This window comes from Otolemur garnettii, unplaced genomic scaffold, assembly GCF_000181295.1.
Source record: "Otolemur garnettii isolate 467f Iridium unplaced genomic scaffold, OtoGar3 scaffold00029, whole genome shotgun sequence".
Lineage (NCBI taxonomy): Eukaryota > Metazoa > Chordata > Mammalia > Primates > Galagidae > Otolemur > Otolemur garnettii.
In genome coordinates, this window is record NW_003852424.1 from 13,156,557 (window position 1) to 13,174,903 (window position 18,347).

Below are 18,347 nucleotides of genomic sequence, written 5' to 3' on the forward strand. Positions count from 1 at the left end.
TTCTGCCTCTGCCTCCCAAGTAGCTGGGACCACAGGCGCCCACCACACGCCCGGCTATTTTTTGGTTGCAGCTGTCATTGTTGTTTGGCGGGCCTGGGCTGGATTCAAACCCGCCACCTTGGGTGTACATGGCTGGCGCCTTAGCCACTTGAGCCACAGGTGCCGAGCCACTAATTTTTTTTGTTAACAGTCTCACTTTGTCACCCTCAGTAATACCTTGCCATAGCATCATAGCTCACAGCAACCTCAAACTCTTGAGCTCAAGAGATCCTCTTGCCTCAGTCTTCCAAGTAGCTGGGACTACAGGCGCCTGCCACAATGCCTGGCTAGTTTTTTTAGAGATGGGGCCTTGCTCTTGCTCAGGCTGGTCTTGAACTCCTGAGCTCAGGCAATCTACCTGCCTTGGCCTCCCAGAATGCTAGGATTACAGGCCTGAGCCACTGCACCTAGGGGCACACACACATTTATTAAAAGACCACTTCTTGCAGCCTTCATCTTAATCTTATTCCTCCTCCACCCTCCTTGGGACCCACTGGGAAGGTGCTAATGGACATCCCAGGTATGGGGTTCTTAATCTAGCTTTGTCAGGCTGCCCAAACAGGCCTTGACAACCAGACACTGCCTCACAGGGCTCCTGGCCCACTCCAAAGAAAGCCATGAGAACGGAAAGCTGACCAGTGGGTGAAAGTGAGGGATGTGCCAGGGGCCCTGGGCAGCTCCCACTTCTCCTTTCCCTCTTAGAGCAGCACAATGATCTGGAACATTCCTCTACTATAATGGGGAGACCAGGATGTGGGGTCGGGCTGGGGGAAGGCTGGGACCCTCCAAGGGAAGAAGGCTTCCTGTTGAGGACTTCCTCTGGGGCAGGACAGTGCCGGGAAGGGACTGATGCCCTGGGGAGGGGGTGATGTAGGAAGCTGGGCTCAAGGCTCATTCTGTGAAGGACAAAAGTGATATCCCTGGTGCTGGGGGAAGATGAAGTGCAGTCCCTGCCGGTGTTTAGCCTTGCTGTGTAACAAGAACTCAGATGCCCTTCTTTTATTTATTTATTTATTTATTTATTTTTGAGACAGAGCCTCAAGCTGTCCCCCTGGGTAGAGTGCTATGGCATCACAGCTCACAGCAAACCTCCAACTCCTAGGCTCAAGTGAGTCTCCTGCCTCAGCCTCCCAAGGAGCGGGGACCACAGGCGCCGCCACAACGCCCAGCTATTTTTGGTTGCAGTCGTCATTGTTGTTTGGCGGGCCCAGGCTGGATTCGAACCCGCCACCTTAGGTGTATGTGGCTGGCACCTTAACCACTTGAGCCACAGGCACCAAAATGCTCTTCTGAGGTCTTCCCAGACCCTCAGGCTTCTCTACCACCTCTGTCCCTCTGTCTCTGTCTCTCTCTGTCCCTGTCTATCTCCATTTCTTTCTGTCTTTGTCTCTGCCTCCCATTCCCCACCCCTGGCCCTTTGCATCTGTTGCCATTCTGCCCAGAACCTCTTTCATGTGTTCTGCCCACCTGTCCTTCCCTCAATGTGGTGCCCTAACACCCCCATTTGCCATGCCTCCCAAAACTCCACGTCTCTGAATGTGCAGACTCCCAGTCACCTATATAGAGTGTTCAGATGACGCCATGTATCTCCTAGAGGGTGGGGACAGAGCCTGGGAGAGATGGGGACACAGCCCAACAAGAGCCTTCAGCCTGCCTGGCGCCCAGTGACCACTCCTCACCTGTCTGTGCAGGCTGTGAGGTCAAGAGGAAGCAGGGTCAGAGGCTGGGAAGTGGCCCATTCACCAGGCTTACTGGCCCCCACCCAGGTTAAGAGCCCAGCTTCCCAGGAAAGGCCTGCACCTCCGGCCTGGGGAGGGCCACACCTTAGAGTCTGCCTTCCTGAGAGGCCTTCCCGGCACCGGGTGGGAGGGAATATAGGACCAAGGGAGACACTGCCAGAAGTTTATGCACCTCGCCCCTACCTCATCACAGCCTCAGTTTCCCCCTTTTGCTCTGAGCCTTTCTGGGCCTCAGTTTCTCTCCTGTGGTTCTAGCCCCTCCTCTGGATCTGTTTCTGTCTCTGACAGAAAAGGGGCTGAGAAGACACAGGCTGGCAATGCCTAGAAATGCTATCGCCTGGTTGCCCCATCTTATTCCACAGCTCAGGAAACTGAGGCAAAAACAGGCACACCCTGAGGTCAGCAGAGGCCAGAAAAGAACTGCCCTATTCCTTTTTTTTTTTTTTTTTTGGAGACAGAGTCTCAAGCTGTCCCCCTGGGTAGAGTACCATGGCATCACAGCTCACAGCAACCTCCAACTCTTGGGCTTAAGCAATTCTCTTGCCTCAGCCTCCCAAGTAGCTGAGACTACAGGCACCCACCACATGCCCAGCTATTTTTTTGGTTGTAGTTGTCATTGTTTGGCAGGCCCAAGCTGGATTTGAACCCATCAGCTCCGGTGTACATGGCTGGTGCCCCAGTCACTTGAGCTATAGGCGCTGAGCCAAGAACTGCTCTATTCTTTTCTTCCTGGGTCCCTACTGTGAAGAGGGTCTGGGGTCAGGGCAGGGGCCACAGCAGATAAGGTCCCCCCACAGTGACCTGAAGGCCTCAAATGCACTTGGAGAAACTAGTAAAGGAGGGGAAGCTGTGAAGTGGCCTGAAAGAACATTTGGGCAGACATTGAGCAGGGAGAGGGAACAGTCAGTGCAAAGGCCCTGGGGTCCTAGGAAGGGAACAGATTGTGCAGGGCTCTCCTGCACAATCTCCAGTGATAGGAACCTAGATTTTCTTTTTGTTTTTGTTTTGTTGTTGTTGTTGTTGTTTTGTAGAGACAGAGTCTCACTTTATCACCCTCAGTAGAGTGCTGTGGCATCACATAGCTCACAGCAACCTCCAACTCCTGGGCTTCAGCGATTCCCTTTCCTCAGCCTCCCGAGTAGCTGGAACTACAGGCACCCACCACAATGCCCGGCTATTTTTTTTGTTGCAGTTTGGCTGGGGCTGGGTTTGAAAACCCTCCACCCTCAGTATACGGGGCCGGCACCCTACCCACCGAGCCACAGGCACTGAAAACCCTCCACCCTCGGTATATGGGGCCGGCGCCCTACCCACTGAGCCACAGGCACCGCTCAGAACCGGGAGTTTTCTCCTTTGCACCCCAGGCAGCCTTTAGGGTGTAAGTGTGCTCAGAGGGGTGTTTCCAAGGTCCCTCTGGGTGCCTAGTGGTGGGGAAACAGGGACCACTATGTAAGAGCTAGGAAGAGTGTGGGTGGATTCAGGAGTGTTTAGAAGGTGAGGTTTCCAGGACTCTCTAATGGCAGCTGATTTGGGTCCAGCCAGGGCCCCTTCCAGACTTCTCTTGCAGACCCCAGACCCATGTTTCTGTGTCAGACTAGAAATGAGTTAGCCTCCCAGCCTGGGGCTCCAGGCTCCAGCCAGGGTTGCAAGGTGTGATGAGGTGAGGAGACAGGTGCAGAGATAGATGTCTTGTCCCAGGCCCTGGGGGGCCTCACAGCTCCATGTGGGCCAGGAGACCCCACCTCACAGGACACTCAGCCCTGCAGCTCCAAAGCAGGACATGGCTGTCCTGGAAAGTGAAGGCTCTGCTGATGGGGCAGCCAGCCAGATGGCCCGTCGCTTTCCTTTCCCTGGACCTCGACCCTCACCCCTGTGGCCTCCCCCTTCCCCTTCCGATCTCAAAATGAGGCCTGGAACAAGTCCAGACCTGCTAGCAGCCCTATCCTAACCTCAGCCCCGGGTCCCACCTCATCATTGGCCCCCAGGCCTTGCCTCTCTGCTGCCTACAGGGTTGGGGGTCAGGCTGGGAAAGGCCCCTGGGAATCCCCTGGGGAGAAACTAGAGGAGGGGGTGGAGAAGCTGAGCGGATGGTGGGAAGGAGTGGGCGCCAATATTTAAGCCGCTGGCCCTGGTGCCGCAGAAGGACAGCATGGAGCGGGGCCTAGTGATTCTCCTGGCCCTGAGCCTGGGCCTCCTGCGGCCAGGCCGAGGTGAGTGGGGCAGGCTGTCGGGGGAGGTCGGAAGTAGGGAGCTCCCACAGCGGCAGACTTTAGAAGAGAGAAACTGCGGAGGCGCCTGTGGCTCAGGGAGTAGGGCGCCCGCCCCATATACTGAAGGTGGTGGGTTGCAACCGGCCCCAGCCAAACTGCAACAACAACAACAAAATGGGGCGTTGTGGAGGGCGCCTGTAGTCCCAGCTACTAGGGAGGCTGAGGCAAGAGAATCGCCTAAGCCCAAGAGCTGGAGGTTGCTGTGAGCTGTGACGCCGGGGCACTCTACCTAGGACGACAAAGGGGGATCAAAAGAGGTACAGGCTGGCTCGGTGCCTATAGCTCAACCGGCTAAGGCGCCAGCCACGTACACCTAAGGTGGCAGGTTCGAATCCCCAGCCCGGACCCGCCAAAACAACAATGACGGCTGCAACCAAAAAATAGCCAGGCGTTGTGGCGGGCGCCTGTGGTCCCAGCTACTTGGGAGGCGGAGGCAAGAGACTCGCTTGAGCCCAGGAGTTGGAGGTTGCTGTGAGCTGTAATGCCAAGACACTCTACCCAGGGGGACAGCTTGAGGCTCCTGTCTCAAAAAAAAAAAAAAAAGAGGCACAGGCTGAGAGGCTTGGGGACTCTGTGCCGCCCTCTGGCCCCCAGTGAAATGGGCTCCAGGCCCCCGGAGGTGGGAGGAGCTGCGACAGAGGCTGGGACCGGTCCGTGAGTCCGAGCGGGGCTCAGGGCAAGGGTGGGGCGGAGAACAGTAAGTCCAGGTGGGGGTGGGGGCATAGATCTGCGAGTTGGCGCGGGGCTCTGTGCAGGGGTTGGGGATGAGGGCCGCGACAGGGCAAGGCGGGCTTAAGGAGTGAGAGCCACCTCGGCCTCAGGCCAGCCCCTACAGGTGGAACCTCCAGAACCAGTAGTGCCCGTGGCCCTGGGCGCGTCTCGTCAGTTCACCTGTCGCCTGACTTGCGCTGGCCGCGGGGCCGCTGCAGTACAATGGCGCGGTCTAGACACCAGCTTGGGTGCGGTGCAATCAGGCGCCGGCCACAGCGTGCTCACCGTGCACAATGCCTCGCTGTCTGCGGCGGGCACCCGTGTTTGCGTGGGCTCCTGCGGGGATCTCACCTTCCAAAGGACTGTGAAGCTCATGGTGTATGGTGAGGCACCTCTCTCCTAGCTGCCTTACCTCAACCTAAGGCCCCTTCCCTATGCCTCCTCTTCCTGGGAGCTGTCCAGACTTCTGTCCCCACCCCTGCTCCAACCCTGAGTCCCAGCTCCATCCCCACCAGTCCCTGCCACACTACAAGGACCCCTCCCCTGCTCCTCACATTTTGGCCAAGAGGTTGCTGATCACTGGTTCTGCACAAGATGTTCCCTCTTCCTGTTCACTGGCAGCCCTCACTAGTCCTTGGCTCAGCTCTATCCTGGCCAGCCCTGACTGTGGGCTCAACCCTCAACTCTGACAGTGGTCACTCAATCCATAGCCTTCCCAGATCAGCTGACCGTCTCCCCAGCAACCCTGGTACCTGGAGTGGATCAGGAGGTGGCTTGTACGGCCCACAAGGTCACACCTGTGGGCTCTGATGCCCTCTCCTTCTCCCTGATCCTGGGGGACCGGGAACTGGAAGGGGTCCAGGCCCTGGGCTCCCCTGAGATAGAGGAGGAGCCCCAAGAGGATGAAGACCTGCTGTTCCATGTGACACAGCGCTGGCTGCTGCCCCCACTGGGAACCCCCATCCTGCCTAACCTCTATTGCCAGGCCACCATGAGGCTGCCTGGCTTGGAGCTCAGTCGCCACCAGGCCATTCCAAGTGAGTATCCCCAGGAAGTAGGTATAGGCAGGGTCACCCAAGCCTTGACAATCACATAAGGACCATCACAGGAACTGAGCTGTGAGGCATGGGGAAGACTGGATTCAACCTTTAGTCCAGTGGTTCTCAACCTTCCTAATGCTGCAGCCCTTTAATACAAGCTTCCTAATGTCATGACCCACAGGTTGAGAACTGCTGCTTTAGTCAGTTCCCCTGTATATATCCCCAGGGCAATGTAAATTCAACAGATATTTACTGAGCACCTACCCTGTGCCAGTCTTCATGGTACCATCCCTCCTCTGCCCACAGCCCTCCAAGGCTTCCATGAAGTCCTCCCTGAGGCCCACCAGGCACTGCACAACCTGCCTCCTCACCTCCTCCCTCTCTCCCTCACTCACTCCAATCCAACCACACAGGCCTCCTATACACCAGGCATGGTCCTGCCTCAGGGCCTTTGCATGTGCTGTGCTCTCTGCCTGGAATGATCTTTTCCCAGTCTCTTCATAGATTTTTCCTCACCTCAGCTCTCTGCTTGAATTTCACTCTCTTAGTGAAGCTTCCCCTGACCTCCCTGTTTAAAGGAGGGTCAACCCTCCATCCCTAACATATGTACATACACATGCACATGCACACACATATTCACACTCCCTTTCCTTTCTGTGTTTGTTGCTTGACACTTTTTATCAACATCTGACATCCTAAATGTTCTTTTTTCCACTGTTTTCCCACTGTTGGTTTCACTGAGGTAGGAACCTTTGTTTTATACACAGCTATTTCTTCAGAAGCTAAAACAGGCTTGGTGCGTAATAGGTGCTCAGTACATACTTACTAAATGAATAGATGGATGGAAACATTTAACATGGGTCTGGCATTCCACCTACGTGTGCCTACTCAGGGCCAGGCTCTGCCCAGGTCATAAAATCCCCAGCCATTTCTCTCACTGAAGAGAGTAGGATTCATTCACTGATTGGGCACGCCTATACTCCTATGAGTATGCTTGCTGTCATGGGTTCTCCAACAAGGAGTTCCTGAGAGAATAGAGCAGAAGCTAGAAGACCAGGGAGTCACGGTGAAGGGCTAGGTTTAGAGAAGCAGTTAGATCTGAGGGATATTTCACAACAGAATGTGCAAATCCCCTTCGATGCAGCAGAAAACCTCCAAGCACCACTTCAGTCCATGTCAGGGAGCCACCTTCTCCAGGATCTCTGCCTTCCACATCCCACAATAACAAAAGCGGGAGCTTACTGGTCCCACATTCTAGGCACATGCGTGCCAGGGTTGGCTCTCCACAGAAGCACAAGAAACAAGAAAGGGGACTTTCATAGTTGAGGAAACTGAGGCCCATGGACGTTAACAAGCCTGCTCAAAATGCTGCTGCCAGTAATTGTGGCACCAGGCCTCCTATCTCCTGTGATGTGCTTTGATTCACCCCAGTGGTCCAGGAAAGGGGCTTGGAGAGGTTCTTGTCCAATCCCATGTTTCAGATGGGGAGACTGAGACAGAAGAGGCAGGCCCCAGGCATCAGGGGAAAAAAAGAAAAAAAACAGCTGCACTGTTTTTAGTTCTGCACAGCCTGACCTCTCCGGACCCATTCAACATGACCACTCTGGAGGCCCCCAACGTAACCTCACCGGATCCCCCTGATATGACCTTTCTGGAGCCACCCGACACAATCTCATTGGACCCTCCCAACATAACCTCACCAGAGCCCCCTCACATGACCTCCCCTGATGCCCCCCACAAGCAGGGCTCCATGTGGACTTGCTGCTCTGAAATCAACCAGGCTGTGCCTACAGAGGGAGGAATGGCCCCCAAAAGCTGTGAGTTTTGCTGCCTGGGAAGGGCTCAGAGGGAGGGATTCCTTGGATCAAAACTTTAAGAAAACAGCTCAGTGTCAGTTTTGGCATTTGTTCAGTGGGCTTCCCAGACTATGGGTCAATTTCAGGGACTATGGAGATTTCAAAGCACTTTGTAAAACAAAATTTTTTTTTGAGACAGTCTCACTATGTCGCCCTCAGTAGAGTGCCATGGCATCACAGCTCACAGCAACCTCTAGTTCTTGGGCTTGGGCGATTTTCTTGCCTCAGCCTCCCAAGTAGTTGGGACTGCAGGCACCTGCCACAACACTTGGCTATTTTTCGTTCCAGCAGTTGTCATTTGTTGTTTAGCTGGCCCAGGTGAGACTGGAACCCACCAGCCTCCATGTATGTGGCTCTGTAACCACTATGCTATGGGCACCCAGCCAACACTTTGTAAATTTTAAGCTTTATAGACTAGAACAGCCTGTGGAATAGAAGTCAAAATAGAACACAGCCACATGAGTAATTTCAAATGTAAAATAACTGTGATAATATATTTTATCTAGTCACATATATTCCAAGCAATATCATTTCAATATGTAACCTATATAGAAAAGTGTGAAGGACATATTTACATTAGGGTTTTTTTCCAAACTAAGTCTTCAAAGTGAAGTAATTGCACACAGACAGTACTTTCTGTTCAAAGGCAGGTGGTAGCGAGTAGTCACCTAGCTGGACTGTCCTACTTCTGAACTATTAAGTCCTATGTAAATTTCAAAAGCTCCGTTGTAAAGACCTTTGTAAAATTTCAAGGAACACGGTAAATTAGAAATACTTGGTAAACTCTACTGGGCTCTAACCGCTGCTCTCTCCTGCGCCTCCCAGCACCCAGCCCGGGGCCTGGCCAGCCGTCCGCAGCCTTGTGGACTGGCAGCCTGTTGCTGGCGCTGCTGCTCTTGGCCTTCCTCACCTATCGCCTGCGGAAACGCTGCCGCTGCCCAAGCCCTGGCTAAGGACCACGCTCAGTTGCCAGCTTCTCTGCCACGCCCCCTCCCGGAGTCAGCCTGGGCCAGATTAAGGGAGACCCACTGAACAAAGCAGCCCATCTTGAGTCGCTGATGTTTGAGGGATCTGGACAGCATGAGGGCTGACCATGGGCCCCCTGCCCTGTTGGCCAGCACTTCCAGGCTCCCCAGATGGCTGTGTGCCTACCGTAGAGCCCCTGGGGAACTCACCCTACCAACTGTCCATGGATGGAGAATAAACGGCATTTGATCTGACCTTTGATGATTCCAGTCATGGTCCAGAAATAGTGGAACTTTCTGCACAGCTCTCATTGCCGCCTGCACAAGGCGACTCCCTGGAGAGACAGGGACGTACACCACACCTCCACCCCGGGACCCAGTCCCTTCTGACTAGGCAGGAGCGAGCTCAGCCTGAGATGGGAAAACATCAGGGCTTCGTGCATTTCTCCGAGTCGGTAGCTTAACAAATAACTAAGAGTCCGCCAAGGAGGTGGGAGTAGTCTTTGGTGGGAGGATAGCCAGGGCAAAGCCATAAGGCGGCTGAGCAAGGGAAACTGCAGGTCTTCTGGGGTGACCGGGGCTAAGAGGGTGGAGAGGGGGCGAAGAACAGCTGAAATGAGGTCAGCTGATGAAAAGCTGTAGATACTGGGCGGCGCCTGTGGCTCAGTGAGTAGGGCGCCGGTCCCATATACCGAGAGTGGCAGGTTAGAACCCGGCCGGGGCCAAACTGCAACAAAAAATAGCCAGGCTTTGTGGCGAGCGCCGGTAGTCCCAGCTACTCGGGAGGCTGAGGCAAGAAAATCGCCTAAGCCCAAGAGCTGGAGGTGCTGTGAGCTGTGACGCTGCAGCACTCTACCGAGGGCAACAAAGTGAGACTCCGTCTCTATAAAAAAAAAAAAAGCTGCAGATGCCTGGAGGGTAGAATAGAGACTTCGGCCTGGGTACACTTCGGCCTGGGTACACTGGGAAGCTACGGTAGGCTTTAGAACTGTAGAGGATGTGATGTCAGAAAGAGCCCTCTGGCGGTCGGGAAGGGTAACAGCCTGGGACGGACCTGCAGGCTACGGGGTCCCAGCGCAGAACACCACGACACAACTGGAGGGAGTTGGGGAGTAGGGATCCCTCGGAGGTAAACTACATAGACGCAGAACTAGTTAGGCTAAATTCGAACCGACTTAAAGGCTCAGAGGTGAACAACTGGGAACTCAGACGGTGCTTTGTCCTGGAAATCAGGGAGGGTCGATACTCGCGCATGCTCAGTCGGGCTTCTCTGGTAACCAGAAAGAGTGGTTGCTAAGAGACCATGCAAATAAAAGACTCGCCCACTACCGACCTGGCAAATGACCCGGCTTCATGCCAGAAACCGACCTTCCTAGGTAGCCATCTTGAAATCTGGCAAAATTCACGTTCCGGGCCGAAGCCGGGAGTGACAACCAGTAAAGATTAAGAAGACAGGCTCGGCGCCTATAGCTCAACCGGCTAAGGCGCCAGCCACGTACACCCAAGGTGGTGGGTTCGAATCCCCAGCCCGGACCCGCCAAACAACAATGATGGCTGCAACCAAAAAATAGCCGGGCGTTGTGGCGGGCGCCTGTGGTCCCAGCTACTTGGGAGGCAGAGGCAAGAGACTCGCTTGAGCCCAGAAGTTGGAGGTTGCTGTGAGCTGTAATGCCATGGCACTCTACCCAGGGGAAAGCTTGAGGCTCTGTCTCAAAAAAAAAAAAAAAGATTAAGAAGACAAAATGCCAATAGGAATCTGGGGAAAAGGGTAATGAGCTCCTGTCATTTCCCAAAGTCTCTAAGAGGAATCTTGGTTGCCTCTGCCCTTAACAAAAATGGCCTCCCAGGGCTTGTACGTTATGTGAAATATGGCGGTACTTCCGGTCCAGCTGCCCTCAGCGAAGATGGCGGCAATGGAGAAGCGGCGGCCCGCGGCTGCCCCAGCGGCCAGTTTCACGGACAACAGCCGGGCATCAGTGTCTCGGGCGGCTGCGGCGGCGGCTGAGAGCGAAGAGGACTTCTTGCGGCAGGTCGGCGTGACGGAGATGCTGCGCGCAGCCCTGCTAAAGGTGCTGGAGGCGCGGCCCGAAGAGCCGATCGCCTTCCTGGCGCACTACTTCGAGAACATGGGCCTGCGCTCGCCCGCGAATGGCGGTGCGGGGGAGCCCCCGGGCCAGCTACTGCTGCAGCAGCAGCGCCTAGGCCGCGCGCTTTGGCATCTCCGCCTGGCCCACCACTCCCAGAGGTGCGCGTCTGGCTGCCGGTTGTGGGTGGGGGCGGGAGCCGGGCCCGGGCGGGAGCCGGGCGGGGGTGGTGGACTTCAAGTCCCGTCGTGCCTAGTGCAGCTGCTCCCCACGGCGCCTGCTTGTGGGGCGCGGGGACTGCTAGGAGTTGTAGTTCCTGGTATCAGGGGCTCGGTGTCCAGAACTAGTTTAAGGTGCCACGTCGGGCGTGGGTGGTTCCCTCCAGCTAGGCCTTTAGTGATGCCTTTCCCAGGTTTTGTGTTTCCCGGGTGCAGGCGGGGAAGGGCTGATCTGAAGTTGGAGAGCAAGCCCTGTGAGCCGGGCCCCTCCTGGCCCCTCGGCCCCGCTCTTTGGGCCCGGTGCGGATGTTCCCAGGGCTGGCAGGCTCCCCGCAAGCAGGAGGGCAGCGGGGAAGAGGCCTGCAAGGTGCGCGAAAGGGGTTTAGGGGTTGGGGGCAAGAGGCCCAGAGGGTATCCCGCCCAGAGGGAGATAAGGGGAGTGGAAGCCGGGAGGCAGGCTGAAACGTGCGGGTTAAGGGATGTGCCTGCCACCTGTGTACCTGGGCAAGAAGGCTGTGAGCGCGTGGAAGATGCTAGAAGCACGTGTGGAATGCACATCGGCGTCAAGGTGGATGGGCAGAAGCTGTTTGACCTGCAGCCCCAAACCTGGGTGGTGACTGACTGGATGTGGGCTGGTGTCCTTGGCACCAAGGTTGAGTGAGGCAAGCATTTGCTTGAGGATGATTTTTATAAGGGGGTGCACCCAGGAAGAAAGTGGGAGGAGCAGGGTGGGGAAGAATGACAAGCAAAGGTCCCCTTTTAGCCTGATCTCTACTGAGGCTGTCCAAAGGACTGTAAACACCAAGGCAGCCCTCACCAAAGACTCCCAGACAAGCTAGAACAGAGGGAGAAAGGGTGGGGAGGACAGGGCATCAGAGCAGAACACCACCCCTAGGGTGGCAGGGACAAAGAGCCACCCCAAGTTGGGGTCCTGGGCAGAGGAGGAAGCTGGCTGGTGAGGAGGCCCAGGAGCTTTGAAGAGCTGGCCTGGAGTGGTAGAGGAGTGTACAAAGACAGACACAGAGGGTCACTGTAGCTATTAATGAAGATGAGAGGCCATTGGCTTGAAGAAGGTGCCAGAATGGTTTAGGAATGGTTAAGTCAGGGGGCTAAAAGGAGCCTCACAGCAGAAAAGGTAAACAGAAGGGTCAAAAACTGAGACAAGGGACTGCACAGGAGATTGTAAACTGGGAGGTGTCATATAGGCTTTAGGAGGGAAGAGCAAGTTCAGAACCATGCTCTGAAGGGCTTACAAAAAAGGATGGAAGGCAAGACCGGAAACAGAGGAATGAACCAGCAGAAAACAGCATCCAGGGACATCAAGAAGAGCATCTTTCAAAAAGTTAAAATGGCCAGTGGCAGGTCCACCATGTATAGTTGTTCAGGTCAACCACACATAAGCCACTCACCCAAAACCATCATAGATGAAGATGTTTATATTAATTTCCAAGGTCTGCTGTAACAAATTGACAAACTTAGTGGCTTAAAACAACAGAAGTTTATTCTTACAGTTCTGGAGACCAGAAGTCTGAAGTCAAGGTATCAGGAGGGCCATATTCTCTCCCGAGGCCCCAGGAGAGGGTTCTTCCTGCCTCTTCCAGTTCCTGGTGGTTGCCAGCAGTCTTGGCAGTCATGACATCTGCCAAGGCCTTATTTCCAAATAAAGTCCCACTGAAGGGTCTGGGTGGGCATGAATTTGGGTGTACTTGTCACCTGAGGACAGAGTATTGGGCTGTTCGCTAGAGAAGGTACACAATATCCAGGGATATAGGAGGAGTAGCAAGGCAAACAGCAGTACAACAGATGTTTCCAGGTCCCTGGGCCCATGGGTCACCCCAGAGATGAAGCCAGTGCTGAACAGGCTCACCTGTTCTCAAAACACAAGCTCACCAAGCCTCAGTGGCATCTGATTTTGTGTTCACAGGAGCCAGGCCTGATCTTGTCCTCCCAGTGGATGGCCCAGGCCACCACTTCCCTTTGCAGACATTCAGGAGCTCCTGAACATCACCTGTCAGGTCGGCAGCAGAGGCCAAGAACTGGGCAGCTTCATCCCCACTCTGCCTAGCATGTGCATGCCAGTACTTAGGGCTTAGCTAGGCCATCCTGGAGCTGCTCTCAATCATTAGATTTGGGGAGAAGGTACCCCCAGACCCTCCTTGCCAGTGTCTCTTACAAAATAGAAAGCCTCGGCTCGGCGCCTATAGCTCAACAGGCTAAGGCGCCAGCCACATACACCTAAGGTGGCGGGTTCGAATCCCCAGCCCGGACCCGCCAAACAACAATGATGGCTGCAATCAAAAAAAAAATGGCCAGGCGTTGGGCGGGCACCTGTAGTCCCAGCTACTTGGGAGGCTGAGGCAGGAGACTCGCTTGAGCCCAGGAGTTGAGGTTGCTGTGAGCTGTAATGCCACGGCACTCTACCCAGGGGGACAGCTTGAGGCTCTGTCTTAAAAAAAAAAAAAAAAGAAAGCCTCCAACACCCTACAGAGCACAAACATAGACCTTAAGTGGTATGCTAGAGTCAGGCCCAGAAAGGGCAGCCCCTGAGGCCTCCTTATAACAACCATGTTACTAACAGCAGCAGCAGCAGCCACCCAATCCCGTGCACAGAGCACCAGCTGGCCTACGCCAGGGATTCTCAGCCTCAGCTATTAGGCACCCCCCAACCCAGACATGAGAACCACAGATGTTCCCAGATGTCACCCAGGTTGTCCCCCTTGAGAACTACTAGTCAAAGGTTAAAAGTAAGTCTTTCATGTCTCTTTCTGGAATCTTTCCATAAATACAATTTTTTATTAAATCCTCACATGTTTTACAAACTGCTCTGTGTAGGCACTGACACAGATAAAACCCTCCTGAGTATAGACAGAAACCCAGGCCCAGAGCCCATATGGCAGACCTGAGATCCAGGCTCAGGCTTGCCTGACTGAGTACAGAGTTCGCCACCTACACCTGAGGATCCACCTGGACACCACCTGAGGAGCCTGCAGGAGGCACACATCTGAACAGCTTAAAAGTCATGTCTCCTACAACCCCTGTGACTCTAACCTTACTGGCTGATCCCTTTGTGTGTCCATCTTCCTGCCCCATGAGGCCAGGAGCAAATATGACAAACAATATTTGGATAGTGTGGCTGACTACAGGTGACAGTCACAGTGAACGCAGGTACTTTTGGGAACCACCTAGTACAAACTCTGATCTTCCATCTTCCAGGTGCAGAAACTGGGGCCCTCGCTCCCTAGGTGCAGAAAGCCAGGCTCATAGGCAGGTTTGTGGGCTTTGCACACAGGTGCTAAAGAGCTAGTGAGTGGCCAGGTCTTGGCAGAGGGGCCCAGGTGCAGAGGTGAGTTACTCTTGGACCACACATGTGTCCATATCTGTGAGGAGGAGCTGTGTCACATGACAGCAACAAACAATACTGGAGCCTTGGCAGCTTTATCACAGCCAGGGTTCTCTTGCTCACACCACAAGGTCAATGGGTTGTGCAATCCCAACTGGAGCTTACACAGTCATGGCAATGAGGAGTAATGCAATGGTTCTTGAAATTTCCATTGAAAGTGGACCACATGGGGCGGCACCTGTGGCTCAGTGGGTAGGGCGCCAGCCTCATATACCGAGGGTGGAGGGTTCAAACCCGGCCCCACCCAAACTGCAACAACAACAAAAAAATAGATGGGCGCTGTGGCAGGCTCCTGTAGTCCCAGCTACTCAGGAGGCTGAGGCAAGAGAATTGCCTAAGCCCAGGAGTTGGAGGTTGCTGTGAGCTGTGTAACACCATGGTACTCTACTGAGGGGGGTAAAGTAAAACTCTGTCTCTACAAAAAAAAAAAAAAAGAAAGAAAGTGGACCACATAGCCAGGTGTGGTGGCTCACACCTGTAATCCTAGCATGCTGGGAGGCCAAAGGGGGAAGATTGCCTGAGCTCCAGAGTTTGGGACCAGCTTGAGCAAGAGCAAGACCCTATCTCTACTAAAAATAGAAAAACTGGTTCAGCACCCGTAGCACAGTGGTTAGGGCACCAGCCACATACACTGCAGCTGGCGGGTTCAAACCCAGGACCAGCCCAGCAACAGTGACAACTGCAATAAAAAATAGCCAGGCATCTGTAGTCCCAGCTACTTGGGAGGCTGAGGCAAGAGAATCACATAAGCCCAAGAGTTTGAGGTTGCTGTGAGCTGTGATACCATGGTACTCATGGGCGACATAATTAGGAACTCTATCTAAAAATAAATAATTTTAAAAAATAGAAAAACTAGCTAAATGTGGTGGCAGGCACCCATGGTCCTAGCTACTTAGGAGGTTGAGGCAAGAGGATTGCTTGAGCCCAGGAGTTTGAGGTTGCTATCAGCTATGATGACACCACAGCACTCTAGCCTGGACAACAGAGTAAGTCTCAGCAACAACAAAAAAAAAGAAGAAAGTGGACCACACTTTGCTTACCCTCATGTTTCAGTGGCAAAAGCAAGTCCCATGGTTTAGCCAACTTTCAAGGGGTGGAGAAGTTTGTGGAAAGACTTTGCTGGGCAGGGCTGTGGCTACCAGCCTTCAAGATAGCCCCAGGAACCTTAGCTTCTGGAGTTCAGGCCCCTGTGTACTCCCCTCCATATTGAAGAGAGCCACCTGTGCAGCCAGCAGGACATCACAGAAGCAACAGATTGCAACTTATGAAGACAGGTCAGGACAGACATCATGACATCAGCCTTGCTCAGGGCCAGCCAGCCACCATGTTGTGAGGAAGCTCACTTGGCTGGAGGAGACACCATGGGTGAGAACTGAACCTTCTGCTGAGAGTGGCCCCAGCATATCCTGCATCTGAGTGTGCCACCCCAGAAATCAGACTTCAGGGCCACAGTTGATAACTGCAATTTATGACACAGATCCTGAGCCAGTGCTTCCCAGTAGCTGTGTGACATGTTTGTTGTGGATTTTAGGCCACTAGGTTTGGTGTCTAATCTGTTACACAACAATAAATAACTGATTTACAGCAGACATCCCAAACCATCCTCTTCCTGATGGGATGGGTTAACAGTTCCAGCTCCTGCGGGGGTTGTGGAGAGGCATCCAGGGGCTGCTGTGGGTAACAGCCATGATGGGGAAAGCACCTCCCTCTATGAGCACCTAGCACAACAGGCCAGTCTTAACACCCAGGCCACTGCCCCCATCTTACCCAGCTGGGAATGTCTACCTAGCACCTACATCAGGCCGGCCTGAAGAGGAATGGCACCTCATTGTGAACCTATCCTCTGGAGCTGAGCACCCAGAAAGGATGACTGTCAGCCTGAGGTTAGCCACTTCTTCTTTGGGACCCTTGGCCAGACCACTAGCTTGCCCTGAGCCTCAGTTTCCCTATATGTCATAGTGGAAATTACAGTAGGGTACTGTGCAGTTAATGCAATGAAGGGAGTGAGGCCCAGGGGTGAAGTAGCTCACCCAGGGTCATGCAGCAGCCAGCACACTAACCACTGTACTCCCCTACCACCCTCATGCCCTCCATGGGACACAGCACAGGTGTGGCCCATGGTAGAGCCTCAGAGCCTCAGGTTCCTGTTGGGACAAGGGATCATGCTGCCCTTGGAGCTGTCAGCAGGACCAATAGGCTTTTCCAGTAAAGGGCCAGCTAGTAAACATTTTTAGCTCTGCCGGCAGTCTCCCTCATGACCATGCAGCTCTGCTGTCATAGTGTGAAGTAGCCACAGGTGTCATATCAGTGGGCTAGTGTGGCTGCATTCCAATAAAACTATGTTTACAAAGCAGGCAGAGGGCTGAGTCTGAGCCTTGGATTCTTGCCTGTGTGTTGACCTGGGATAAATGCCTAAACGTGGCATTTGACCAGGAGCAGCCATTCTGTGAGTGCAGGTATCATTGCTGCTGCAGGTAGGGCAGCCAGAGGATCCTGGGGGCAGGTGCCCCAAACAGACTCCTGTTGGTGGATTCAGCAGACATTGATTGGGCCCCTGCTGTGTGCCCAACAGCATCCTAGGTAGGAGGACTATAAGAGTGACTGACAGGCTTGGCGCCTGTGGCTCAAGCCACTAAGGCGCCAGCCACATACACCTGAACTGGCGGGTTTGAATCCAGCCTGGGCCTGCCAAACAACAATGATGGCTGCAACCAAAAAGCCGGGCGTTGTGGTGGGTGCCTGTAGTCCCAGCTACTTGGGAGGCTGAGGCAGGAGAATCGCTTGAGCCTAGGAGTTGGAGGTTGCTGTGAGCTATGATGCCACGGTACTCTACCCAAGGCAACAGCTTGAGGCTCTGTCTCAAAAAAAAAAGAGTGACTGACAGATGAGTGCCCTGCCTTTGTAGGGTTGACTACACTAATAAGGATGGGGACAGAAGGTTAGATGTTGAGGACTGCTCAAAAGAAACAGCTATGCCAGGTGCAGTGGTTCACACCTGTAGTCCAAAGCACTTTGAGAGGCCAAAACAGGAGGATCACTTGAGCCCAGGAGTTTGAGACCAGCCTGAGCAAGAGTGAGACCCTGTCTCTACAAAAAAAAAAAAAAAACCAGAAATATTAACCGGGCATGGTGGCATCTGTAGTCCCAGCTACTTGGGAGGCTGAGGCAGGAGGATCACTTAAGCCCAGGAGTTTGAGGCTGCAATGAGCTGTGATAATGCCACTATACTTCAGCCTGGGTGACAGTGAGACAAAAAGGCAAAGGAGAGAAGGTATCTGGGGAAGACAGCAGGCCAAGGGCTGGGAGGCTATGCAAAGGCCCGGAGGCTGGAGCACGGAGATGGGTGGGAGGGGAAAGGGGGTTGGCACTGGTCCTGCGGCTCCCCAACACGCCCTCCTCTGCAGGACGGCCTTCAACAACAATGTCAGCATGGCCTATGAGTGCCTGAGTGCCAGTGGGCGCAAGAAGAAGCCTGGGCTGGATGGACGCACCTACAGCGAGCTGCTCAAGCGCATCTGCAGGGATGGTGAGGCCCCTGAGGCGGTTGTGGCGCCCTTGCTGCGCAAGATCCAGTGCCGCGACCATGAGGCAGTGCCACTGGATGTCTTCCGCACCGGCATGCTCACCTGCTTCGTGCTGCTGGAGTTTGTGGCACGGGCCAGTACCCTCTTCCAGCTGCTGGAAGGCCCAGCCATGGCTGTGGCTGACCGCCGTGTGGGCCAGGCTGTGCTGGACACCCTGGAGGGTGCCCTGCAGGCCAGTGACAATTCCACAGCACCTGCCTGCTACCTGGAGGCTGGCTCGCGCCTGGGGCCAGACAGCCTGGCACTGGCCATGGATCGAGCCATGTCAGGGCGGCGGCCCAGCTGCCCCATGACCCGTGAGGAGTTCCTGGAGAAGGCAGCTACCCTGTTCATTGCCAAGGTCAAGCCAGTGGGCTGAGCCCTGTGTAGGCCTCACTCAGCCCCTCCTGGTAGAACACATTTGGGACCCAGGTTTGGGTGTCCCTATGTGCAGGGGGTGCA

At 54.4% G+C, this 18,347-nt stretch overlaps 2 protein-coding genes across 2 annotated transcripts; both read left to right on the top strand.

Annotated features, from left to right (window-relative positions):
• Positions 1-3,927: 3,927 nt before the first annotated feature.
• MADCAM1 (mucosal vascular addressin cell adhesion molecule 1) lies at positions 3,928-8,762 on the top strand. Its single transcript, XM_012804414.2, has 5 exons — positions 3,928-3,988; positions 4,855-5,142; positions 5,470-5,796; positions 7,359-7,616; positions 8,481-8,762. The coding sequence occupies exons 1-5, from the start codon at positions 3,928-3,930 to the stop codon at positions 8,606-8,608; spliced, it is 1,062 nt and encodes a 353-aa protein (XP_012659868.1). The 3' UTR covers positions 8,609-8,762.
• A 1,726-nt stretch (positions 8,763-10,488) lies between these two features.
• On the top strand, positions 10,489-18,347 carry TPGS1 (tubulin polyglutamylase complex subunit 1). The gene is made up of 2 exons (XM_003788672.3): positions 10,489-10,865; positions 17,727-18,347. The coding sequence occupies exons 1-2, from the start codon at positions 10,489-10,491 to the stop codon at positions 18,262-18,264; spliced, it is 915 nt and encodes a 304-aa protein (XP_003788720.2). The 3' UTR covers positions 18,265-18,347.

What these genes read in the sequence shown, in the direction of transcription:
- MADCAM1 (XM_012804414.2), top strand. Translation starts at nt 3,928, where the DNA reads ATGGAGCGGGGCCTAGTGATTCTCCTGGCCCTGAGCCTGGGCCTCCTG. An exon ending in TGTGAAGCTCATGGTGTATG is followed by an intron (nt 5,143 to 5,469) that starts GTGAGGCACCTC and finishes CTCAATCCATAG; the next exon opens with CCTTCCCAGATCAGCTGACC. An exon ending in AGGAATGGCCCCCAAAAGCT is followed by an intron (nt 7,617 to 8,480) that starts GTGAGTTTTGCT and finishes TGCGCCTCCCAG; the next exon opens with CACCCAGCCCGGGGCCTGGC.
- TPGS1 (XM_003788672.3), top strand. Translation starts at nt 10,489, where the DNA reads ATGGCGGTACTTCCGGTCCAGCTGCCCTCAGCGAAGATGGCGGCAATG. An exon ending in CTGGCCCACCACTCCCAGAG is followed by an intron (nt 10,866 to 17,726) that starts GTGCGCGTCTGG and finishes CCTCCTCTGCAG; the next exon opens with GACGGCCTTCAACAACAATG.